Source organism: Sphaerodactylus townsendi, linkage group LG06 (genome assembly GCF_021028975.2).
Source record: "Sphaerodactylus townsendi isolate TG3544 linkage group LG06, MPM_Stown_v2.3, whole genome shotgun sequence".
Classification (NCBI taxonomy): domain Eukaryota; kingdom Metazoa; phylum Chordata; class Lepidosauria; order Squamata; family Sphaerodactylidae; genus Sphaerodactylus; species Sphaerodactylus townsendi.
Genome location: NC_059430.1, coordinates 74260874 through 74288513, shown reverse-complemented (window position 1 = coordinate 74288513; position 27640 = coordinate 74260874). Strand labels below are relative to the sequence as shown.

Here is a 27640-nt window from a genome sequence, read left to right as displayed (position 1 = left end):
GGAATTTCAAATCTTATGAAAACCTGGATTGTGTACGTGAGGCTCATTTCATGCCAAACAGCTATACCTTCAACATTCCATGAAAGCAATCTACATAGAGAAACCTCTTTCTACATTTGTATGAAAAGTGCGAGATTTAACTATTAAAGCTATTCATTCTATTCATTAGCCAATTGTGATGGTATAAATAGCACTACATTTAAACATGCTGTAATAAATTTTCATTAAAAATGTCCATACAATTCCTCATATAATCTATAAACATATCAAATCTCCGGGTGTTATTTTTAGCAATTTTCTGTCAAAACTGTTTTTTTCCCAAGGGAATGTTACTGTTTAATTGTTAGAAATTGAAAAAAACCCTGAAAGAAAAAAAATCACACGGCAAGCATAGCACTTAGTATATTAGAGATGGAAACCTTTTATTTATATATTTTTTTAAAAAAATAAAAACTATTTAAAATCCTCCAGTTAATTAGACAGCATATTATGAAAGCTCCATGAAATGTTTTACTGTACTTTTTTTTGATAAAGTATGCAAAGCATTGATATTAGCATTTGATTTTTTTAATTGTAACACCTACTAAGTTCCAATTTAAAGGATCACTTGCACAAAAAAATAAACACATTTGGTATAAAAGGTTTTATCACTTTTAACACCCTTGTAATGATCTATGCCCTGAATGGCCCCAAAACATATTAAGACTAGTGGTACTTTTTCCATCTGTTTTGCTTAAAGTGTAGAAGAGTCTGTCTGATTCTTATGTACCAGGTACTCTAGAGGACACCAGCCCAGTGTATACAAGAACCATTTTCTTCAGCCTGCTGAATTTAAGTTTCAACAAGAAACAAAGCTATAAAGGCATTTAGAAAAAATCCCTTCTCTTAACATTCTGACTTTCTGCACAGCTCTCATGTACAGAACGCGCTACAGAACGCCAGGTAAATTACAAAATCCTTCAAAACCTTCGTTGGCCGGAATTTGTTTGAAGACTGAATGATTGTAGAATGCCCGCTGCTTACGAGAAAATGGTTGAAGAGTACAAATGTCTGCATATGTTTGCCACTGGAACAATCCATGGCTAACTGGAAAAGTATTTATAACACAACAGTAGTGCATATATAATTTAGATACAATATTAAAACACAACTAGCAAAATTAAGTCAACATTTTATGACAGCTAAATTGATCCTTCTTTGACCATTTGCAAAGAAGCGTTCCACCCCCACCCCTGTAGCACAATGTTTTCCACTGACATGGATCAGGACATTTATTTATGCCTATTGCCTCTCCTCTTCATTGCAGCTGTACACTGTGGACAGTACCATTTCCCCTTGGGTGCCTCTGTCAATCCAACACAGCCATAATGGAACCATTCGATAGGACACTGCAAGGCAAGTAATGAGAAGACACATATCACTGCCTCCTAAAAAGATGCTAGAAAATGCTCAACAGCTGTAGGTGTAAGGAAGAAGTTTGAAGCATTGCTCATTTTATTTATACAAAGTGAAAGTTTATTTATACAAAGTGAAAAAAGCTAGCATTGATTGGAAGTACTTAAAAACACAGGAAAATGAAGGCCTGATTATCTTTGGAAAACTTCTCAGGTTTAATCTTTTAACAGTCTGCAAGTGCTATGGATTTTTCTGTGGAATGATTACTCTGCCCCTCGCCCTAAGGGTTTTGCACATGCCACGAATCTCTACATTCCCCCTCCCCCAACCTCCCATGAAGTTTAAAGCTATTTTATAAATATCCACATCTACAGCACTGCCAGCATTTTTAGAAAGAAAGGTAAGGAAACCCTGGATTGAATGCATAATCCTTTTTATGTCCTGGCCTTTACTTTAGTTTAAACTTGTAATTTTAATAACATAATTTTACATTCAAAATGTTTCATCTTTTCCATACTTACATCTTGGTTATCACAGCCCACCATTTCACCATAGGAAACCTAGTTGAAAGAAAACAAACAAAATCTTAGTATCTTCCACAAAATACTTCACTTCAAAGATACTTCATAATCAAAGAGACATAAATGGGATGCATGCCAGGTTATTCTAGGCTGGAAATGCATTCCTATTACACATTAGCATTTCTGTTCTTGCCAGTTTTAGATCCAAAAAGACCGTCAGAGCAAGCAAAGAACTCCTGATTTGGTTACTCAACAAATGTTTTGATTTTCTAGAGTATGCAGTACCATTTAAAGCAGCCAATTTACCCAGGTTTAATAGTCACTTTGATGACCTACCTAGATAAAAATAACTGTTTTCACAAGGATTAGGAGAAGATTATATATTTCTATAAAAAGTCAAACAAACAAGGCAGGCAGAAGGCACTTCTTATCCTCAGCCATGCTTTCTTATTCCACACAGAATTTCTGGCTTCCATTTTAATTGAAAGGTTGTTATGCGTGTTTTCAGATGAAAGTTCAGCAATCTAGTTGCATCCATCTGTACAAGCAGAACTCATAATGCTAACCATCAGGATAAAATGTGCTGGTTGTAGTCATCTGAACAATTCATGTGATTACCATTATGCATCTATTCATGCAAATACAATCCAGGGGAGATAAGCACCACAGGAAAGGTTTGTTTGTTACTCAAAAGGTATTTTTGAGCTGATCTAAAGGGCATTCTGAGCGCTACTGTATACTGGATGTTTTAAAGGGCAAGATTTAACTTTTTTAAAAAAGTGGAAATGCATCTATTTATCTAGAAAGATTGTATGTTGCCTCTCTAGAGAACTGCTCAAGGCTATTCATGATAAAAACAACAAAACTAGCCATGTCAACAACTGCAGCCTGATATGAAACAGTCATAAAAGTCCTCAGACCAGAAACAAAGCAAAAAGACCCCCAAGGAGTTCCATCATTTTTAGATAAACCTGGATTAAAAATTGTTTTGGTCTCAAGGTGAGGGTACCACAGAAAAAGCCCAGTTGCTGGTTACCACTCATCTCACCTCTGCAGGTGGGACAGGATCTTAACTGATGTGGGAGGACACCATCCTTCAAATATCCCTGTCCACAGTCTTTTAGGACATTAAAGGACTTTAAAGGTAAGAACCAGCACTTTTTCTGTAGCTAAAGCATTAAGGATCATGTAAATATTCCAGAAAAAGAATATTCCAGAAGCAAGAAAGCCAACTCTATTATCATGTTATCATCTCAATCTTCTAAACAAAATAACTGTTTAAAAAGGACTAAAATGCATCAGTGTCTTTTTAGATGTCAGATTATTTTTTCAGAAGTCATGTAATGGTTACTATTATTAATATTGGTTGATTTCACAGCTGCCAGTTGTTGGCTTTTCATTGCAATTCGAGCCTCACCCAGAGGCCTAGAAAGTTGTAATGTATCAGTGTAGTATTCCACCACCAGCCGCCTGCCTATCACCGGTCACTGGAACCACTGGAACCTTTAACAGAACTGGCAATTTTCAAAAAAAATTCTAAAATTTCTTGGTCTCTTAAAACTGAACCCACAAAATTCCTAGGCGCCGAGCTGAATGCAAGGACTGGCTCAGCCAACCCCTGCACACACCTCACCTGGCTACACCACTGCCGTTGAAGCCCATTCCCAGCAGGCAGCTCTGCTGGCTACCCTGCTGTCTCTGAAGCCTACTTGGTCTTCAGAGGTGGCAGGGGAGAGACAGTTGAAAGCTCACAACACTTTTTTGCTTTTTTTGGCTTTAGGCATTAGACTCTGCAACATAGTGGGGGAGAGGGGCTTGGCTAAAAAAAAGCCAGGAAAAGCAAAAACGGCTTTTTTCATTCGGGGGGGGGGGGGGTTGGCTTTATCTGAATGCACAGCCCTAATGTAGTCTTAATCTTAACATTACAAATTGAATAGTTTATTACATAACATCTTATGTTACCTGAAATGGTCTGCTCTCAGCAAAGGAGACCACTAAATCATACTGTCATATCTGAAGCATCCTCTACTATGAGCACATTTCACATTCTATTCCATGTCATACTGGATGGGATTTACCTGATTGCAAATACAGTAACGTGGCTCATTAGGATCATATGTCCAATCAACTTGGCTATTAGTTTCAGACTCAGGTATTACTGCCGTTTGCTGGGAGAGTTCCTGTGCTAGAGCAGAGGATGAAGAACATGACGACAAAGAGGAAGACGAGGAAGACGATGAGGACTGCTGACTTGAAGATTTGTTATTGTTTCTGAAAAATAAATATATGCATATCCAAATGTTATTTTTAAGTCTCCGCATAATGGAGAACTATGAGTACAATTGAATTTTACAGTAAAGTATATGTTAGTATAAACATTATTAACTTTATCAGTCACATTCAACAGTTCAGTTAATTTTCAAAATACAATACACAGGATTTGAATAGTGGGCAGTATTAATAGTATTTTTGAAGAGTTTCTGGCACTCTTTCAGTAGTAGTACAGTTGTATGTTAGTCTAAATTCACTCTGCATAAAGTCTCAGATCCAATGAAATCCCTTCCTGGCCTAGACCATTTGACCAGCTAGTGTAGATCATGCCAGTATCTTTGCAGATCTTCTACTAAGCTTTTGCAATCCAATGTTTCAATCCCTCTACAACAAATTTAGAGTACAATATTTAAAACATCCCCTTTTGTTGCCTTCCTTAGCTTTTAAAGAAATTTTTTTCAGCTCTGTACAGACCTACTATGCTCATGAGCTATGACTAACAGGTAGACTAGCAACCAGACCTGACAGCTTGGCTCCATGCTAAAGAATACTGAGCCACAAAGCCTAAAGAGTTCCCTACAGTTAATACTTGGGACTGAACTTGATGGTATAATATCCATGGGTCCAATATTCAGACTTCACTGCATTTCAGAGAAGAATGCAGCCATTTACAAATGCCATGAGGGCCTGATCCACAGTGCAGAAAGACAATCTTGTGTCCCCGCCCACCATTTCAAGTTTTTCAGAACAGGGAAGGTGTGGGAGAACCACACACAATCACCTGGTGCTACTGCGCTGCATTTCTAAATGGTAAAATTCTTCTCTAACATGGTATCGGTGATTCCATAAAGTCTAGTTCAGGGGTAGGGAACCTGCGGCTCTCCAGATGTTCAGGAACTACAATTCCCATCAGCCTCTGTCAGCATGGCCAATTGGCCATGCTGGTAGGGGCTGATGGGAATTGTAGTTCCTGAACATCTGGAGAGCCGCAGGTTCCCTACCCCTGGTCTAGTTTATCCCACAGTGGCCATTTAGTACTAGAAGAAAGACTACAGAAAAGGAGGGAAAGAATCCATCTGTATGTGATTAAGTATATTTCTCTGCTCCATCCTCAGGAAGAACCTTGTCTTACCAAGAATTCGCTATAAATAAGAATGTTGTGTGTGCATGTGACATGTATGTGAGAGTGCATTTGTGCATAGAAGAGTTTGAAATGTTGTAGCTTGATTCATTCCAAATACTCAAGCAGGAAATAACTCTTTTAAAAAATTAAAATGCTGAATTATGTTTCTTTTAAAAATTGATAACCATCACTGAAGGTGCATTTAAGCCCCCCTCCCCATTCTTAATGGAACACAGCAAAAAATAAGTAACCATTTTCATTAACTCACTTGCTTTTTCGGCCACTTCGAGAATCTGTGGTTGAAGAACTCAATGTCTGTGATAATGTAGATGCCAAAGCAGATGACGAATACCCAGCTGCATCTCTGGATAATGAAAATTCTCTTCCAAGTTGGAAATCATTGTTCTTAAAGGCTTCATAACTTGCTTTTAGACTAGACGTTCTTCTTCCTTCCTTCATCTAAAAGAAATCAGTAATATTAACAGAGTGTGCTATCATTTACAAATATTTTAATCACACTTTGGATTGTAACTTGTACAGTATGTAGTATAAACTAGTTTGACGAATATCATGAAATTGTGCCCCCAGTTTAATCCTGCATGATCTTTATGTCTACCACTAAGTCTAATCCAAACAAGCTTTTCCACTCACACAAGGCACTTCTGTCACTGGATCAGAACATTCTTCCACCCCCACCCCCTCAGCGCACTGAACTCCCTGAACTAGTGATCCTGGGGGACAGGGGACCCTCTGGAACAGCAAGAAAGGGTTCTGTGGCAGGAATAGAGAATTGGCGGAAATGACTCCACCCCTTCTGATAGTGGAAAACTTAGTCCAGTTCCAACCCGGTAATATCCATGGCTTTACACCCCATTACATCTGCAGTGGGATTCTGATTAAAAATGTGCACAAGATTGCAGCTTAAATCTTTTTAAACACTTGGAATGCACAGCTGGAAATTTACTAAAACACAATCCAACTGAAGCAATGCTTCATTTTGAAATATTCCTAATCCAAATATAATTATTTTCAAGGTTTTGGAGGGTAGAAGTCTCTTGATCTGATTGTTATTTTAGTGCTTTATTGTTTGGTTTCATTTTTCCAGGCAGAAGGTATCAGAAAGGGCAATAGAAAGCTAAAATAATGACTGAGCAGACACACATCGGGAGTGTTCCAAGTTGAATAGTTAATCCACCATCAAGGAGCATTATTTTGACTGGTATTTTGATGCAGATTTCATTGGTAGATACTACTACCAATCGTCATTATGTCTAAATGGGATTGGAAGAACTTTATGAATCCTATTTGCCTAAGACATTTCATCATCTGTGAATGCCAGGCAGGCAGGGAAAAGGCTCTTCTTGTACTGCTGGAAGAAAGGCATGGCAAGAGATGGGGTGGAAAGAGAGATGGAGACTGCAACCTTCTCCCCTTCAAAGGCAGATGGCCTACTTTGCTAATCTGTGAGGGGAAGTACAAGCCAGAAACTACAGTTTTCCCTCATAATAGGTAGGCACATACATCCAGCCGAGCCTCGTCCATAAGGAACAGACTGAATGATTCCACTGAACATACTAAGAGACAGGCAAGGCAAACTGGTGAGGGAAAGAGAGCCACAGGAGTCATGATTCTATTTCCCCTCGCCCCATGGTAGAAAAGCAGTACTAGCCAGCCTCCAGCTGGGGATAATTAGGAAAGAAATTGATACTAAAACTGCAAAGAATGTCATGCCCTTATATAAAGCAGTGGTGCGACCGCACTTGGAGTACTGTGTTCAGTTCTGGTCGCCACATTTCAAAAAGGATATCGAAGAGATAGAAAAAGTGCAGAAAAGGGCAATGAGGATGATTGAGGGATTGGAGCACCTTCCTTATGAGGAGAGGCTGCAGCGTTTGGGACTCTTTAGTTTGGAAAGGACACGTCTGAGGGGGGATATGATTGAAGTTATAAAATTATGCATGGGGTAGAAAATGTTGACAGAGAGAAATTTTCTTCTCTTTCTCACAATACTAGAACCAGGGGCAAACATTGAAAATGCTGGGGGGAAGAATTAGGACTAATAAAAGGAAACACTTCTTCACGCAACGTGTGATCTGTGTTTGGAATATGCTGCCACAGGAAGTGGTGATGGCCACTAACCTAGGTAGCTTTAAAAAAAGCTTGGACAGATTTATGGAGAAGTCGATCTATGGCTACCAATCTTGATCCTTTTTGATCTGAGACTGCAAATGCCTTAGCATACCAGGTGCTCGGGAGCAGCAGCAGCAGGCCATTGCTTTCACATCCTGCATGTGAGCTCCCAAAGGCACCTGGTGGGCCACTGCGAGTAGCAGAGTGCTGGACTAGATGGACTCTGGTCTGATCCAGCAGGCTCTTTCTTATGTTCTCCATGACAGAAGGAAATATGTTGATTTAGTAGGTAGATGGCCGAGCTATGCAACTGCCTGTCCAGCACTCAAAAGGTTCATGTAGAGGGAAGAGAGACAAAAACTAAGGTTTATAAAGCACAAGCATTCACACAGATGAGATATAAGAAATCAGTGATGGGGATCAGCCCATCTCAGTATGTGAGACAGACCCTCTGATTCATTAACTGTAACATTTCAACATTGGTAATTTTAGATAAAGGCACTAGGCAGTTCCCCAACAGAAAATTAATCCTTTCTAGCTGCTATTAGCTCCAAGAGGGGGAAAAAGGACAAATAGCCCCCTCATTCATATTTAAAGAAAACCTGAAGTGGGGGCATTAGAATTATGTATTGGTTCACAGCTGCTTCTAATCTGGGGTCTGTTTTTATGGTGTTTTTATGTCTCTGAGCTTGTTTGTTTTTAACACTGATTAATATTTAATAGTAAACCACCTTGAACAGGACTCTGGAGAGAAGTCATAAATATCTCCTAAATACACAAATAATAATCAAATTCCACTATGCCTTACTGCAGTACTTTCAGCATATTTTCCCAGTTTGACATTCAGTAATTAGTCACGCTGGGATAAAATACCGAAAGCCAGTTAAGGAAGGGGAAAGTATAATCCCGTGAATGCTGCATATTTGTTTAAAAACTGACAAAACCCTCCATTTCATCATCCCAATAAAGTAGGGTACGTTCAATGATATGTTAACTAATGGTCCCATATACCTACTACGCTAGTGAGAATTATAATTATAAATTATAATTATAAAATGGGATTTCCCCCCTATCTGCATGAAATAAGGCAGCTGAGAATTTTAGTACAGCTGGATGGGGGGATAGGTGATTACACTTAAGAAAACACATTTTACTGAAACCACAGAATACGACCAGTTTTCACATCAATATTCAAGAGCGAACACTACCTGAAGTGTTAAATGATCTGATTCATACTTTTTTTTTAATATCTCTATACTTTTGATTCAGTCACTGAACTAGATAAAACCTACTTTTCTTTAGGCTCAGGCTGCAATTAAGTAACAAACAGTTTCAGCATATAAGAAAGGGCATCAAGGAAAATCTCAGGCCACAAGCTCATGCATTCTTTCTATGCAGTACGTCCTGCTGCAGATGAGGCTTCTAAGCACACAAGCATCAGAGAGGATTACAGCAGTTTCAAACTGCTAATATCAATCCAAAATGAATGAAAGAAGTTCCCCACCAACTGCAGACATCTGGTGACAAGTACTTGAGAACAAAACTTAAATTCCTTACCTGAGCTGTGGCTTGCACTGCCTGAGCTGCTGCCATGGTAATAGCACCAGCTCCCGCTCCTGAAGATAATGAGCCCAGGTTATACGATGCCAATGGCTGAGAAGAATTTGCATTATATGCACTGTTGGATGAGGATGATGAATTACTGTTTCGACACCCTTGATGAATAAAGGGAACATATTTATATAGTCTAAAGGAAAAACTAAAAGTAGATCTAGATTTCAAAAAGCTGAAGACCAGTGGTATCTACCAATGGAATCGAAGGCTGCAATTAAGTAACAAGATACAATGTTTTGGGGAAATCCTTGGCACTGCTTTCTCCATCAATATTGACCCATTGGTTTACTTTTTCTGCCCAGGAATAAAGCGTAATAATGCTGTGAGGAAACAGTATAACTAACCTCACATCAGTAAATCATTAAATATGAATGAGAAAGCAGAGCTGGTATCCAAATATGATACACAGGACAATCATTTTAATGAGAATGATGAACCAGAAGTACATTCCCACAAAAGTGCATAGACTTGAAACCAAATTAACGTCAATAACATAATCATCATTTTTTCATGCCAGTAGAATCACTGCAGAAAATGAACCAAGATTCTCATATGCAACCTAAATGCCTTTTTCCACAATTTACCCCTCCCCCCCCCAGATTAAATACATCTAATTTGCTTACAGGTAACGTCTCTTGCACTTTCTAGAGGATGCAAGTCAAAACAGTATAATGAATATCTTTCTTTAAAAATGTATAACACTGAAAGTTTTTTAAAACATGCTTCAAAATATTTTGTGCTTCTCAACCAAATGAACAAATATTAGAAATTTACCATAAAGTGACCATATGGCTTGCTATACTAAAGGAGCCAACCCCATATGGATGGGTTGCGTGCCAAAAGGAGTCCAGGAGAGATGTATGTATATTGGTCAATGGAGTGGAGGAGAGTAGAAACTCTTGCTTTAAAAGATATCCTGCAATCTCCCAAGAGATGCAGTGACCAAAAACAGAGCAGGCAGGTTACCTTCATGCTGAGAATCCTAGCAGGATAGGTATAGACTACAGACACAAGCTCTTACTTTGAGCCATTGTGATGTAGAGGTTAGGGTGTCAGTTTAAACTAAGATCTGGGAGAACCAAGTTCAAATCTCCACTCTGCCATGGATGCTTTCTGGTTAACCTTGGGCCACTGACGTACTCTCAGTCTATCCCACCTCAAGGATTGTTGGTGTAAACATAAAATGGATGACAGGAGAATGATGTCAATCACTTAAAGTTTCCACTGGAGAGAAGGTGGAGCACAAATGAAGTAAATAAATCAATTAATGCAGATTAGTAGGCTGAAGGGAAGCAAGGGGTCTAAAAGAAGATGGAGGGCTGATCTCAGGATACATTTACCCAATCCATATTTTTCTAAACCTCACAAGATTAAACAGAAATGGGTTTGGAAGAGAAAAACACCTTCAAAGGCCAGCTCGTATCCCTGCCAACATTATGCACTGAACTCCAAAGAGAGGACAAAAAAGCCTACTCCTAGTGTAAAGGACACCTCTTCCACGGCCAATTTCATCCATAAAAATGTCACTGCTTTTTTTGTAAAGGCAAATACAGCAACGTCACCAGAGGAGCTAACATTCAGAAAGTTTTATCACTAATCAACACTAGTATTTATGAATACAAAATGTGATCCTCCAAAAGTCCAACAGCAGGTGGGTGGCCTCTCCCCTATTTTACTATGTTCCACCAGCTGAATTTTGGACATTTACACTGAGCTGTTATGTTTATGTTCTCTGTGTCTCTAATCGCTCCATCCAAACTTGGCTGCAGCACCCCACTGCTCCCATGGAGGCTTCCTGGTGACATGGAGAGGCCTGAACGCTAAAAAGGCCTCCCCACTGCCGAGAAGTCCCCATTGGGCTGAATGGACTTATGCCACCTGTTTGGCAGAGTAAGTCAAAGGCCTAGGCTACTAGTGTAACATCGGCTCTTTCCCTGACCACACCTCCAGCCCACCCTTGCTACACTGGCATGGTGCCCACTTTTGAAATTTTAATTACCTGCTGCATTTTCTTTAGAGACATCTGAAGTGAGAGTTGACAGAAGGGCTTCAGACTTAAACTTCTTTTCAGGGACATGATCTGCTGTTGCATGGTGAGATGAGGGATTATGCTTCCTTTCTAGATTTAGACACAAGTAATATATTATTAACCCAAATGAATATTGGAGATTCATAAAGGCTAAACACTTAATTGATAACAGAAGGACAGAACCAAAACAAAACAGGACAGCTTGAATCCACTACAATAAAACCTTATTGTGTGGTTCCAGGAACTATTTTCAAGAAATTCTATCAAATGTTGATGGTGGTTTAAGAAAAGTCAGGTTGTTTGTATGACTGTTGGTTCAAGCAAGGAATTTTATATTGTTTATTTTTACATTTTTAATCGACAACGGAAGCAAAAATGTTCAACTTACTCTCTACCGGAGTGTGTGAATGAGCATGATGATTATTCAATGGTTGTGATGGTGTATCCAGTTCCAAAGAACCTAAGGAAAGAAAGGACTGCAAGAGTGAAATATAGCAATGACAATCTCAGTAACTGCAGTTTCATTTGCCTAACCATTTTTTAAGCTACATGTTATTCACATATCTTAAAGTCCAACTGAGCAAGAATATTTTTGTACTGTGTTCTGGTTTCTTATTTCCTTGAACTAAAATTAATGGTAGTGTAAAACTGCAATTCAAAGAGGGTGAGGGCTAAAGTCCATTGGAAGCACAAAGTGACATGGATGCTGGCGCAAAAAAACTTACCTTGGTGGCAGGGGGCTCTGCAGCTCAGGAGCCTGGAAGTCCTCCATGCCATCACTCTTGAGCTGCAGGAGGCCGGATTGACATGGAGGGGGGGATTCTAGCGATGGAGCCAACTTTAGCTGGCATCCATAGGACCTTTGTCCCATGAATGACCCCCAAAAGGGTAGTATAAGTCTTGTGTGCCTATGGGTTTTCCTGGGAGAGAAAAGAGCTTTTGCTTCTTTCCTGGCACCAGTGCTGCCGATTGCCTCTGCCAATTGCCTCTGATCTCTGGCTGCCACTCTATCATTCCACCTCTTTGAATTGGGCTGCCCATCTTGCAAAGAATTACTAAATATAAGAACTACTGTAGAAATAGCAGGTAAAGGGTCTGTCTGTAATAGAATCAAAGACTATTTTTATTCTCTGTGCTCAATTAGTTTTCAAGAATTCCATTACAACAGTTGCTGATTTAGATTCAGGCTTACAATTGGCGTCCTGTGAAAAATTTGGAATAAACTAAAAATGAGCAAATAAAAACTCTGTTGAACTTTGTAACATCTGAATTTATTTTAATGTTTTGTGCTCATATTTTAAAATACTGAATAAACACCGAAGAGTACTTTTAAACAAGATACACGCTTAATTTAAAATGAATTTCAATGATATTAATATTATTCACCTCTCTTCTATTTTATCCTCACAGCAACCAATACTCTGAGTAGGTTAAGGCTGACAGCATGTCACTATACAACCATGTCTCTGTAAGCAACAAGAGCCTATACAACTTCCTATGAAAATCTATTCTAAAAAAACTGAGGTTATAAACACACCTCACAGAAGTAAACTCCAGTCAAATAAACAGAATCTATTTTCCTGTACTGGACTGCAGTACAGGAATGCAGGATGATCCTGTATTAATCAGGGAGTAGTACTTGATGACCTGTATGGCCCCTTCCAACTCTATAATTCCATACGAAATACAAAGGATGAATCCAAAGTGGTATTTATTCATATTTTCAAAATGACAGTTCAAGATAGTTCAAGATCATTTATGCGGAAAACATTTATGAAAGCATTTTGCTTACAGATTCTGGATGTATAGATATCATACAGCCAGGATTTATGCTGACTTTGCTTACTAACAAAGTTACAACATCTATCTGAAAAATGATATTGGATGATCCTGTTATTCCATTAACAGGGGGAAATTATCTATCTAAAGAATGGCTCCTACTTCTGGATGTTTCAGAAGTTGGTCAGAATTGTTGTTTTTTATATTTGTAATGACTGTACTTGATTAATTCATATCACTGAGGAAGGCCTATTGTAATTTTTAAAATGATTTACAATGTATTAAAGCTTTGTTAATTTTCTGTATATAACCCATTGTTACTCTGTCTATTATTAGGGGCTTTTTAAAATCAACCTTCTTGGTTACCTATTGTTTCTGGGCTGAAGTTCTTCCTTCCCCTTTCCGTTTGGGCATTTTGAACAAAATAAAAAGACCATCCATATTACTAAGCAAATAATGAAAATGTAAAACAGACCACATACAAATAACTGTCTCTACCTCTTAAAATGCTAAGCCCCAAGAAATCTTGCATTCTAGTAGCTGCAGCTTAAAGGAATATATTACAACAGCTATTTTTGGAATTCTTGAATTCTGCCAAACAACAATTTTCTAGTGACTAGAAAAAAAAGCAAAGGTACTTACGCCTTTCCAATATTTCTGTAATCCCAGCATTATCTGCCTCAAGTTCCATTTTAAATTTGGCTAATTCCTGGTCCAATTTTCTTAAATGACGATCTACCTAATTAGAAAACATAATAAAAGAAATGCAAGGTAGTTTGCAGCCAGAATGTTTCAGAGAATCAAAACATTAGTTTGGCTCTAACCATCTTTTTTGATGGTTTAGGTGCGATCACCTGTGAACACTTAAGGAAGATCATAGGAACTTCATGGACAAAAGCCATGTCACTAAAGGGGTCTGTAATAAGGAGAACAACTGGGCAAATCTGAGTGAAAAGCTGGCCCAGATTCCATCCACTGTGAACAGGACATGGAAGCCATAACATTCCCTTTTGTTGCCCCTCCCCTCACAAGCAATTGGTATTCACTGATATGCTGTGTGTGCATATGCAAGTTCTATTTAGCGATCTTAAAAACAGACATTGTCATCTTCTTTTGTCCAACGTACAATGGAAGTTGTTTAAATTTGTGGCCATCATCAGTTCCCTAAGTTAATTATGTACAGTTCAAAGACACATGATTTCATCTCTCTTGACTCCTTTAAAATAAAACATTACACTGAAAATGTCTCTTCCTTTTGTAATTATAATCAAGTGACTAATTGCACTGAACAGATTAAATCTAGCTGAATGAATTTAAACAATTATGCTTAATGTGAATGGTTGCAAACTACAGCTGCAATAAAAAAACCTCACCAGCATGCATCATATTTCACATGCCTATTTTGGCTTTGGACTCATTCAAGAAAAACAGTCCTCCCTCCCCCAGGCATATGCCCCTGCCTAACTGTAAACTTCTTTTGAAAGTGAGAGACTTGCCAAAAGCAGTTTGTGAAATGGGTGGTAGAATACATGCTTGGCATTAAAGAAAAAAGAAGTCAGATCACATCGAGCACCAAGGCCTTGAGCACTAATATTTTTAAAGCCTGTCTGAATATCAGTCTACAATTTTATGATCGATTAGCAGCAAAGCTCATTCTGGGGAAAATAAAATGGGCCCTAGCAAAAGGTGGGAGAACAGGGATCTCCCCCCGCAATGGGCTTTATTGGGGTGGTAGTGTTCCCCTGCTCCCAGTGGAAGACTTGTGACCTACCTCGTCCTTGGTCTGTGGCTGAGGGGTGGGAGAGGTCAGAAAGATCTGGCTTGGGGGAGGTGGGAAGGTGAGGATTGGGGGAAGGTTGAAAGAAGTGGGTTGAGGTGGACGGAGGGTAGAAAGGCATGACACAAGGTGAGGTGAGGGTTGGGAGGTGAGGCTTAACATGGGGGAGAGTGGATTGGAGAGGCTTGGGTGGGGGAGGGTGCCAAGGTGAGGAGTGGGGTGGGGAAAGGGTATCAAGGTGAGGGGGAGGGTGCAAAGGCGAAGATTAGGGTAGAGGGAGAATGGCATGGGAAGGCATAGGATGGGGAGATGGTGAAAAGATGAGGCTTGGGGTGGTGGAAAGGCAGAATGGGGAGTTGGGGTGTGGTTGTACAGTGTGGCTTGGTGTATGGGGACAGTTCTATGGTGTAACTTGGGGTGGGGAGAAAGTTGGAAGGTAAGTATTGGGATGGGGTAGGGTGGAAAGGTGAGGCTTGGGGTAGGTTAGGAGGAATGGGGATAGTTCGGCTATGGGGGGGGGGGGCGGGAGGGGTTGATCAGGCAACCAGAGTAGCAGGTGCTCAGGCGACCAAAATTGTTGAGGTGGGGAGGGAGGTGGGAGTGGTTTGGCAAAACCAGAGAGCAGCAGTGCTCCACAAACTAGGAGAGCCCTTTGGGAGTGGAAGGACTTTTGCATGTCCTGGGAACAGCAGGGGCCCAAGCATCACTGCTGCAAGAGCCAGGGCGGACTGCTAGAGTCCTGGGAGGCATTATGCTGGCTCAAGGAGCAGCAGGTGGCGAGACGCTGATGTTCTGTGGCCTGGAGGCACCCTACCTATTGGGGGTTTTTTTGGGGGGGAGGTGGGAGGCCTTCTGCCAGGCTGCGGAGTAGCAGCGCCTCGGCCTAGAGGCAGCCTGTTGGGGTTGGGAGGTGTTCTTTTGAGCCGGAGAACAACAAGCAGTGAGGTGTTGCTGCTCCATGGTCCGGGCAAAGCCTGAAGCTTGTTGGGACTGGGGAAGGCAGCACACCTTCTGCCAGGCTGGGCAGCAGCACGCAGCAAGACACCATCGCTCCATGGCCTATGGGGGCTCTGTTAGGGGAGGAGGTCTTATGCATGTCCAGGGAGCAGCAGGCAGCCTGTCTAAGTTGGGGGAGGCAAGAGGGGTCTTGAGGCTTAAGTAGCAGGGGGCACCAAGGCGCCACTGGTCCATCAGCTGGGCGTGAGCTGTTGGGTGAGGTGGGAGGACCTCTTGAGGCCCAGGGAGCAGAGGGTGCTAAGGTGCTCCTGCTGTGCCGGCCGGGATGAAGTGCTGGAGCATGCTCCTGGATCGGGGGAAGGTGGGCAGGGCGAGTATGGAATGTCGCCCATCAATGAGTCCCGCTTGATGATTGGTGGAGGGTTCATCATTGCGACATTCCATTCCTTAGTCTTTTATAGGTTAGGACTGCAACACTAATAATATAATCCCAGGCATGTGTGCTCAAAAATAAGCCAACTTTATTCAGAGGGTCTTCTCCCAATTTAATAGGCATGGGACTGCAGCCATAATCCTACACACACTTACTTGGCCCCGCTGGGACTTACTTCTGAGTAAACATACACAGAGTCAAGTTTTAGGTTGGTTGTTCTTTCAGTTGTTTACACCAGTCCATTAAAGATCACAATTGTGCATACAATCCAGTTAGCGGAGGCAAAAAGATACATTTAAACAGATACTAGCTACCCTTTACATTCACACAAAAGTGTCAGATATTAAGGGAAGCAACCACTACTATTTTTAAAGTCTATAAACTAAAGTCCAACATATGTCAAGTATAAGTTCTATTTTACTTACTAATTCATAAATTTGATTGGCCAACTGCACTTTTTCATCAGCATCTTCCAGCGCTTTATAATAATCCTGAGTGGAATCAAATGGAAACAGTAAATGTAAAATGTCTCCAAAAATCATTTACAATAATTACCATAAAGTTGAGTAGCATTTAAACATCAATATGCCTGATGACCAATACTTTACGAAAATAAAAAACATCATTGGGTAGCAAAGTTCATAGAAAAAAATATTTCTAAAAATCAGTCTTATAGTTCATGCACTTCTTTTTGCATTCTCTTAATTTAAATTGTGATAATGCTGAAATACAGGAATGAAATATGGTACACAATTCAGAGCAGTGTTGTATACTCCAAATTCAAAATCCAGCTTGATCTTTGCACCCTACTTCCAAAGAGCAGGAAAATTCAACACACAATGAAGTGCCAAATCTACTTTGAAGACTGAAACTTTAGAATAGAAGACAGTATGTCCATTTGATTCAATATTCCAAGTGTGAAGCTTCAAGGTAGGGGAGGAAATCAAGCAACAAATCACAAGAAAGAAAAATTACAAGTTATGCTTTAAACCCTAAGACATCATTCCACTTGAGTTGTCCCTTTCCTTTTGTAAGGGCATTCCTCTGCTATAGAATATGTTCCTCAAGCATTAGGTTCCTCTGCATTGCTACACCATAATCTTCAAATAAACAGAGAAGTTCTTAGCATCAGAGGAACCTGTTCAACAGCAGAGGACGGTACTTGTTACAGAGATAGTCCAGCATAAGAAATCCAGGGATCAAAGCCTATGGTTCTATGGGAGAGGGACCAGTTTTTGATGATTTCTCGAAAAGGATGCCAAATGCCTGCTTCTTGGAGGCAATTCCCTACCAAAGGGCCTTCCCTACCAATCTCACCTCTTGGGTCAGTAGGAGAAACAGCAGGGGGCAGAAATGACACTGGGTTACATGCCAACATTATGAAAGGGCAAAAACCCAGACATGACATCAGATGATGCTATAGAAACATTTTGGTAACACCAGGGTTTCTAGAGTGTTGGACAACACACTGACCCATCAGAATATAGGATAACATCTGCTACCTGGCATCCTTTCTCCCAACACTGCACAGGCAAGACAATCTGCACGATAAGCTTTTCATCAAGGCATATTGTCAGAATGGACGTCTGGGTTTTTTTGAGGGGGGGGGGGCTGAAAGTATTTGAGAAGTATTTGTCCTATTTTACCTTTTTGATTGAAGTCATTTGTTCTTCTCTCCATTCCGGTTTGTTTTTCTTTGCATTCATAAAAAATTCATTTACTCTTTGCTCCAGTTGATCCATTGCATCTTAAACACACACAGAACATTAAGTATGTTTATTTATCCACCACAGATTGTAGATAAATATGCACACAGGCACATTAATTAGCAAAATGACCACTCTGAATGGTCATGAAATACCACAGAGGTCAACAGCACTCACCCCCAAGTAACGTGGAAGCAGGTTTCACTAAAAACAACCCCCCTCCACCCCAACCAATTATTTCTGAGTTCAGGATTAACATGCTTGTATCTAAAATCTACAGGAAAGAGACCTACTGTATATACTCATGTATAAATCGAATTTTTCAGCACATTTTCAATGCTGAAAAAGCTCCCCTCGACTTATACGCTGGTCATTAAATTTTTTGTGTGTTTTTACTTTGCTGGCCTGCAGGGGGCTCAGTTTTTATGCTAGTGACACCAAATTTTCAGGGTACCCTCAGAAGACACTCCTGATGATACCAGCCAAGTTTGGTAAAGTTTGGTTCAGGGGGTCCAAAGTTATGGACCCCCAAAGGAGGTGCCCCCATTCCCCATGGTTTTCAATGGGAGCTATTAGTAGATGGGGCTACCCTTTTGAGGGTCCATAACTTTGGACCCTCGGAGCCAAGCTTCACCAAACCTGGTCTCATCAGGAGAGTCGCTTTATGATACCAGCCAGGTTTGGTGAAGTTTGGGCCAGGGGATCCAAAGTTATTGATCCCCTAAAGGGTGCCCCATCCCCCATTGTTTACAATGGAAGCTAATAATAGATTTTCCATTTCTGATAATATTCCTCTTAAAATCTAAGTTGAGTTACATTTGGACATACAGATGATGATGAGGAATCCAGTTTTGAAGGATTTTAACTCTTGTGTTTTAGCTTGGTTGCTGATTGAGCTAAGGTTTTTGTACTTTGAAAGTTATTGTTGATACCATATTGTTCTTGTTGACCCTCTTTTGCACTTACAGAGCCAGTTTACTGTTTTTCTTTGAAATAAATATTCAAAAACATTTAACCTACTGATGCCTCAATTGATGTAATTTTATTGGTATCTATTTTTATTTTTGAAATTTAACAGCAGCTGCTGCATTTCCCACCCTCGACTTATACGTGAGTCAATACGTTTTCCCAGCTTTTTGTGGTAAAATTAGGTGCCTCGACTTATATGCGGGTCGACTTATACACGAGTATATACGGTACTCAATTTTAGGATTCTTACCAGTGACTTCGCTAACTATAGCAATTAGGGAAATGCAAAACATCAGCAAAACAGAAGATTGGGGCCCTACACAGAATGACTTGGAATTAGTCCCCATTAAGCACACTGTCAGTGTGATCTTAAAAACATGTTTGTGAGAGTAAGTCCCACTGAATTGACCTGACTAGGATTCTAAGTAGAATTGTTTAGAATTTGTCTCTGTGATAGCATACAAAGAATCAGGCTGCATAACCCATAAACATGAAACAAAATTTATCAATTTTGGTATAGTTACACAAATTCAGTCCTCATTCCAATCATATAACGTCTAATCACTGAACAGGGAAAGATGACCCACCAATGGTCAATACATAAAAATTAAAACTCAAATATTGTTTTTTTCAGAATTAGGCTCCCGGATGTCATCATGGAAACTACTACAAAATATGCAGTTTTGGTTTGAAGTACAAATATTTAATAAGGTCCACAAAAACATTAGCATGAATAATTTTCTTGCTTAGTTTACTAGCAAATATATAAAAATGTATATTTCTTAAAATTCAATATTTGCGACTGTGTTGACACCTAAAGCCATACCAATTAATTCTTTAAAAAATTCCCAAGGGCATATCAGCATGATGTGGGATTAAAGTTAAGGAATAGCCAAGGGAATGAATGAAAATGACTTTTTAAGGTTTCCCAGCGGATTATTCACTTGCAGGCACCTAGGGCTAGAAATGTTATTTGGATAAAAGTCCCACAGAAACTAAAAATTTTTTTCCACAAAACATATTCAGGATATTTTCTTATGCATAGAAAGGAGTTAAATAAAACTAAGCAGAGTAGGCTACTGGTATAATATTTTGAGGATTCAATAAAGAATTTAACAGGGATTGCAATACGATGCACACTTCTCTGGACAAAGCAAGTTCACACTAATGCCTTTTTATCAGATGAGTATCCCAATGTCTTTGGGGAGGGCGGTATATAAATATAATAAACAAATAAATAAATAAATGTCCCCTTAAGAAAAGATTTATAAAATAACAAGAAACTACAAATTGTAGTAGAATCTCAATCATATTACCGTAAGTTAGAAATATGGTTCATGGAACACAACAGAATAGGCTGCAATGTCATACTTGCTTCATAAGGAAAGGCAGGGTATAAATATATATAAATAAATACAGGGAATACACTCATTATTGAAAAACTAATGTTGGTATTGTTTTTCCACACAATATCGGTTGTATTTTATTTTTCTTTAGGAATTAAGTTATACATGTACTTTTAAGCAACAAATTTCAGCCTTATTGAATTTGTACCTTGGCAGCATGAACATGCAACAAAATGCAACAGCAGTGGCGTAGTGCCAACGGGACCGGGTGGAGCACAATGCCCCGGGAAGAGCAGAAGAAGGGGTGTGGCATTCCGGGGCAGGGGTGTTGCAGCAGGGGCGCAGGGCACGTGTGCGCTCCGGCACAGTTCCCCCTCACTCTGCCTCTGTATCCCAGGATCAGAAAACATTATTTGGATACCACTTCCTCAGTAATATCCAATGTAAAAATTCTCCATTTATACTGTATAAGGTCACTGAAGGTGCAATTCTAAAGATATTCTCAGTGAAATCTGAGCAAGATTCTAAGTAGACCTCAGTAGGACTGCTCTCTCAATGAAATGTCAAAATGTCGTTATTCACAGTGCAACCTTACAAAGAGTTACTCCAGTCTAAAGACCCACGGATTTTAATTCGAGCTGGACTGAAGTAACTCAGCCTAAGATTGTGCTGTAAATGTGATAAGAAAACTCACAAAACTCAAAATTCTTGTAGATTTCAGGAAAGGTGGTATATATTTTTCCTAAAGAAAAACATATTTTACTTGGAAACAAGGGAAATACTCAGTTCAATGCAGCATACACATTTTTAAATACTGCAAACGATAAATATTATTCTTACCACTACCTAGCAGTAATAAACACAGTAAAATGAAAAAAAATTACTTTTACTGCCACTTACTATGTGCTCTCTTAAGTCTGCTTTATTCCAGAAAGTGTTCAATGGGACTTTCTTTTATTACGCTTAGAACGCAGTCTAATATCTCCTCCCCTGAGAACTATGCAAACCTCGCTGTAATCACCGGTCATGCGAGTCCCCAGCAGTTGAGCTTTCGATTCGATCTCCCTCCGACCAACTTCCAGGCTAAAACTAACCCGCCTCCCTCCCCAAAGGGGCAGCGCATGAGCCTGAGCGCCCTGTGGGCGGGGCTGACTCACGTACTCTGCACTTGCAGGTCCATCTCGCGCATCTCGGTAAATCGGTCGCGGAGATCCATGGGAAGTTGTTCGATCACTGCAGGGAGGGGGGGAGCACAGAAGGAGAGAGTCAGTCAGATGTGGCGGCCGCCGCGAAGGGAGGGGGAGGAGGAGAAAGGAGGCGGAGCTTCCGCCTCACTCTCCCGCCGCTCCCCCTCCCCTTCGGGCCTGCCGCCCCCCGCCGCGCTTCCCACACAAGACTCACTCTCGAGATAGTCCTCCAGGTACAGCATGGCGGCGGCGACGAGGCCCGCGCTCGGCGGGGCTCCGCTGTCCCTGCAACGAGCGAGGAGAAGGGAGGGGGTTGGGGTGGTTTCGAAAAAAAAAAACACCGCCTCGTCCCTTCCAATATGGCGCCGGCACCGCCAACAACACCAGCCGCTCAACTCAGCGAAAACAACATTGGCGGCTGACGGCTCTCGCCTCGGCCGCGAGGCGATTGGCTGCCTGGGCTTCTGACGTAGTCCAGCGGCTCGTGCTCTTCCGTTACCTTTTGGGAAATGGAGTTCCACGGGCCTAGTGCGGAAGCAGGAACTGGGTCTCCCACCATGCCTTGTTCAGGGAGGCCAGAGGCGGAGCTGCGTCTGTTTGTGACGGGGGCCTGACTGTGGTGCGCGTGTTGAGGGTTCTGATTTGGGCTGCAATAGACCCTCGTCTGCTTGCCTTCTTCTGGATGTACATTCTCCGTACTTCTGATTGAACCTCATCTTTGCTTTGCGTCTTTAGGATTAAAGAGCTGAAGTTCTATATCAAAAGACGTAGCGTCCAGGCAGGGTTGCAAACTTTTCTGGGCACTGTCTAGACTCTAGAGACAGTTATAAAGATTAGTAAATTGCAGACAATCTTGAGGATGAAATAGCTTGAGATTCAGTTGGGAGTGGATCGAAATCTAGTTCCATCAATTGGAAAACGGTAGCGTGAACTCTGGAGCAATTAGGAAACCCAGAGGAGCTCTGTCTTGTGCGCAAATATAAACACTGCTCTAAAGCTGTAGTAATGTGTGCGCTGGCAACGTTTGCACGGTGTAGTGTTTAAGAGCAGTGGATTCTAATCAGGAGAGCTTGTTTGATTCCCCACTTATCTACAATGAGTGGCAGACTTTTATCTGGTGAACTTGATTTGTTTCCCTGCTGCTACATATGAAGCCTGCTGGGTGACCTTGGGCTAGTCACAGTTCTCTCAGAAATCTCTCAGCTCAACCTACTTCCCAAGGTGTCTGTTGTGCAGAGAAGAAGGGAAAGGAGTTTGTAAGCTGTCTTGAGTCTCATTTCAGGAAAGAAAGGCAGGTTATAAATCCAAACTCTTCTAGTTCACTCTCTGAAATTCATTGTGCTGTTTTTCCCCCCTGGTCTTTTTAAGTACAAACACTTTGTCCCCGAAGTTGCTCTTTGAGGTATTCTTCTGCAAATCTATGGTTAAGAAGCACTTCAAATTAAAAGAAATTGTATAGATCTTGATGTTGAAAAGGGTTGCCAACTCTGGGTTGGGAAATACCTGGAAATTTTAGGAATGGAGCCTGAGGAGGGCAGAGTTTAGTGAAGGGAGGGATTTGAGTGCCATCTTCCAAAGCAATCATTTTCTCCAGCTGAACTGAACTCTTTTGCCTGGAAATCCCAGGTCCCTCTAGGTCACTTGGAGGATGGCAAGTCTTGTGGAATATGGAATAGTATAACTCAACTTTGTCAGGGTCAGTACTTGCGTGAGGGGGCACCAAGGAAGAATTTGCTGAGAGGACTATAGCAAGCCACCTCTGCTTAATCACTTGCCTCGAAAACCCTTTGGAACCACCATAAATTGGGTGTGACTTGACAGCACACACACACAGAAACCAGAGTGAGAATTCTAATGCTGTTGTAGTTTGCTGAAAGATGCTATATGCGGTGATCCTGCTGTTTTACAATGTGTTTAACAAGAGGCCATGTTAGTATTTCCTACCAATAGCCGAATGTTTTGAAATGAGTGGCCTTGCAAGCAGCCTGTATATACATTATAACTGACAGCAATAGCACATTTTGAAATAATATTGGGTGGGTGGGGGTATATTCCTTATTGAAGCAAAGCAAATTGAAGGAGAACAGTGCTGTATATTTCAATTGCCGTTGGGATCCCTGGCATGTGCCACAGCAGAATCTTAACGGATGGCTATAGTACATTAATGCACACACATCTTTGAAACCTGTGAAGTTGCATCTGAAGAATGTAATTACGATGTGGTGGTGGAAAGTGTTAACAAGTCACAGCCAAATTATGGCAACCCCCATCGGGTTTTCAAGGCAAGAGATAAGCAGAGGTATTTTGCCATTCACTTCATCTGTGTGGCAACTCTTCATTTCTTTGGTGGGCTCAAGTGGGCTCAAAGTACATTCAAGTACTAGCCAGCACCAGCTTTGCTTAACTTCTGAGATCTGGATAGATTGTACTAGTCTTGGCCATCCAGATCAGGGTTAGTTATGTGTACCTGTGTATTTAAAGTGGAGATCATATACAGGTATTGCTTGCGTTTTGAATGTACTCTTGATTTGTATTTCAAAAATGTCTGGCAACGCTCTAGAATCTATTTTAAATGCCAAATAAAGGTTGTTGTTGTTGCTGAACAGGTATTGCTTTTGCACACAAGTTCACGCTGTTGTTTCTCTGTAATTATGGCATGTATGCTGGAATTACAGATTTGAGAGGACATTTAATTTCAAGTCGTTATGTTATTCTACAAGTCAAATTATGTGTTTTAAAAATGTGAAATAAAAGTCTTCAAGCTCTTATGCTATCATATGTATTTTATCAGGCCTTCTCTTTCTCCTCTTTCTCTTTCTGAATTTACCCTCCAGTTTTGTGATACAGACATTTTCACCTTGCTGTTTCTTCTGTGCCCTGTTCCTTCACACTTGCCTAGTCATCTTCTCTCTGTCTGCTTTTAAAGCATTCTATAAAGAATGACAGAGCTCTAAATGCACTGTTCGTGGTTGTAACATGAGCTGACTACACAAGACCAAAGTCTTGTATAAGGGATTTTGTCTTGCATAAAAGACTGAGTAAACACATCAAGTAGCTTGTGCAGAGACTGGCACCACTGATGACCACATCTGTGTATGGTAGTGGTTCTTGAGCCATGTTTTGGGACCTAAGAGACATAAGGCCAGAAGGAAGAGGAGAACAGAGTAAACCCAGAGAGGAGACTGAGTTGTTTCCTGGCAAATTTGGGTTTGGTTCTGCGTAATATATAAAATGGCCATGAAATACAGCCTGTTTTTCAGCATATAGCTTTCAGTGTTAAGCATGAAAAGAAATAGTTCAGGGTTAACTGGTGTGAGATTCCTGGCTTGTATGTTTGTGAAAGAAGGAAGTACTGTGAAGTTACTTTGCCAGCAGGCACTAAAAGATAGAATGAGTTCAGAAATGGATCCTGAAAAGTGGTCTTTGTCACTTTCCTGCATAGACTGTTCATATATGCATGCTGTGTGTTTGTCTGCATGTGAAATCATGTTTCTACTTCTTGCCACCTCACCAAGATATAAAATCCAGTTTCTTAGTAACCAGCGCCTTGGAATAAGCTGGTAAAGCTGCTTCTGAGCCAGTACAAAGGGCAAAGCTTCCAATTACTTTTGTCCCCTCCCCCCGCCATGAGTGAATGTACTTGGTGTGTATGAGCTGTGTGTGTGGGGGGGGGGGGGAATTTCAGACCACACACATGGAAAATAGGCACCATAGTGAGAGAATACAGATCTTTGGAAATAAAAGGCAAACATATATATAACTGATAGTCTCATCCAAAGGTGGGGGAAATCTGCCTGTGGAAGTGGCATTCAGCCATGTCAGTGGATTTGCCCTTCCTGTGGCGCTTGCCCCAGTGGAGGGACAAAACAGCTGGTGCATGGCTGCCATAACCCTCCCTGGGGATGCGCGCCAGAAGTTGTGCCAGTGCCCTTCGTCCTGGCCTCCGGCATAGTGGGGGCAGTTTGGGGGAGGAGCCACCCCAAGTTTGGATGGGACTGCCCATTACATCAGGCTAGTTGCCTTCATATGGAGCAAACATATCCCTGATCATAGCATCTGGGTGAAGTGTCTGAACTCAGAACAAAGTAAGAGTTCACTTTTTACCATTCCTGCCTACTTAGGTGAAAACCTCATGCCCAATCCAAAGTTAGGAATCTTGCCCTTGTGGCAGCTGCTCTGCTCTTTTCCAATGGGTTCCTTGGCAAGTAGTCTGTCTCTTTCTCTTGATTGGATGTTATGATGCCCATCTATCAGATCCCCTTAGGAAGATAGGCCCTAATGGATTAACCAAAGTTCCTGCTTTCCTGACTCTCCCCACTTGGGATAAGAAACAGTTTGTCATGAGTTCATGGACCCTGATCATAACAAGTTCCACTTGATAACCTCTGATCCCCAGGGCTGCACATATATATACTTTCATGTCAGACTGGTTTTGCAGTATGTCTACATGTGCACCTGTCTGAGTAAATATAGTTTTGTTTCCTTTGATGAGGTTGGTAGTAGTTCATCATGAGCTCAGTGGGATGTGCTATGATCTCTATGGGATGTGGTATGATCCCAGGCTATTCTTACCTGTAAAGACAGAAGGCCGATCCTTCTGGTGGGAGCAGAGTACTGTCCCAGGCCCAAACACTCTACCCATTAAACAAGATATTGCTTGTACTCTTGCCACTGACCCAGGAAAATGAGAGACTGCCTGCCCATTTTAAATGCTTTCAAGAAATCAGTTTTTGAAAAAACCATATGGGTAAAGCTGCTTCATTACCTAATTCCCACTTGCAGTGAGGCAGGTACATATTTCAGATTATTATACCCCAAACATACATACCCTCTATATGATCATATTTCTCTTACATATGCTTTCTCCCTTAAAATCAAATTGGCTTGTCTGACCTTCTTACACAAAAGCTGCATGTCCCTTCCCATAGGCAAAAGGGGCAATAAAACTGAACTTAGTATTTCTGGTTTTCTATCAAGATAAATAGTTACCAACCTTTTTAAGGGAGGGGTTATTCCCCAGGGAGAGACATCTTCTGGGTGAAAGGATTTCATGTACATCTTCACTTTAAAAGGTTAAAATGATTATGACAATTATAATATGTGATTCTAGTAGAATACATATTATATGTATACTTTTCATATTTTTCACTATCATTTCAGCGTTCATTAAAATATAGAAAAACATTTTCAATTATCTGATCAGATTCATCTCTATTCTAACCTTTGATCTCTTCATTTATGTATTGTCGAAGGCTTTCACAGCCAGATTCAACTGGTTCTGGTGGGTTTTCCGCAATGTGTGGCTATGGTCTGAACAAGATCCACCAGATCATGGCCAAACAGCCTGGAAAACCCACCAGAACCAGTCTTCATTTATGTGTTTATTCACGTAGACCCATCATATCTAGCTAGTTATGCCTTAAATATGGTATACTCTCTGTCATGTCTTCAGCCCTTAGTGATAAGATCTTTCTTGCTGACCAGTTGGTTTAAAGACAGAAAAACCCTCTTGAATCTTTGGTTATATAAATCCCTTATTCTTGAATATCAAATACAATTTTTGGCCTATTCTCCTGCCCCCCACAGCAGTGCTAATTACTGTTAATACTTTGGTGCAGGATTATTTTTAGAACCTTACAGGGGTACACGGCAGATTGTTTGGGGATATGTGAAGAAAATTATGTAATGGGTTTGCTAATATGGGGGTACAATTTTACAGAAATGGGTTGCCAAGAGGTATGTGAGTGGGACAAGATTGGGAACCACTGGTTTAGAACAAAATGATGAGAATTCATGGCATTGGCAGTCTGAATCCTGATGTTATATGCTGCAGAACATTGTTTTAAAGGATAACATCAGTTGCCAGATCCTTCTGGAGTAAGAACTGTGGGTTATCAGTTTTGGAAATAAACAAGCAGATAACCCATAAGGACTCAAGTACTTTATTTTCCCCTGTACCTCCCTCCACACAACATTTCATTTTCCTCTTCTCCTAGTAGCCTCCATATCCTTTTCCCTTTCCTTTCCTGCCTCTTTTCCCCCCACCCACAAATCTCCCCACCAGGCCCAGCAAAAGCCTCCCCACTCCTCTGCCCATCCTCTCCTACCCTCCCAACACCAAGCTGGGCCTGGAGGGCATGGGGACTAGCTGCTGCTTCCGCCAGGCCAAGCAGAAGCCTCCCCAATCTCTCACCTGCCCTTTTGTCACCCAACACCAAGGTGGGCCTGGCGGGTCATGGGCGGCCAGCTGCTCTCCTCACTGGCCCCGGCAGAAGCCTCCCCATTCTCCCGCCCACCCTCTCCCACCCCCCAAAGATCAAACTGGTCTGGCAGGGCATTGGCGGCCAGCCGCCCTCCTCACTGGGCCCAGCAGAAGCCTACCCACTCCCCACCCACACTCTCC

The 27640-nt window shown here is 41.1% G+C and overlaps 1 protein-coding gene across 5 annotated transcripts; it reads right to left on the bottom strand.

Annotated features, from left to right (window-relative positions):
- Positions 1-397: 397 nt before the first annotated feature.
- ING3 (inhibitor of growth family member 3) lies at positions 398-21684 on the bottom strand. Of its 5 annotated transcripts, XM_048500972.1 has the most exons (12): positions 21452-21684; positions 21212-21283; positions 17676-17776; positions 16455-16520; positions 13505-13601; positions 11472-11543; positions 11054-11173; positions 8998-9155; positions 5579-5769; positions 3995-4187; positions 1917-1955; positions 398-1388 (listed from the first exon to the last, which is right to left on the bottom strand). In XM_048500972.1, the coding sequence occupies exons 1-12, from the start codon at positions 21477-21479 to the stop codon at positions 1272-1274; spliced, it is 1254 nt and encodes a 417-aa protein (XP_048356929.1). In that variant the 5' UTR covers positions 21480-21684; the 3' UTR covers positions 398-1271. The 5 variants fall into 5 exon arrangements, with proteins under 5 accessions (XP_048356929.1, XP_048356932.1, XP_048356931.1 ...); XM_048500975.1 differs by lacking the exons at positions 21212-21283; positions 21452-21684 and adding an exon at positions 21058-21155; XM_048500974.1 differs by lacking the exons at positions 21212-21283; positions 21452-21684 and adding an exon at positions 20951-21099.
- Positions 21685-27640: the final 5956 nt, after the last annotated feature.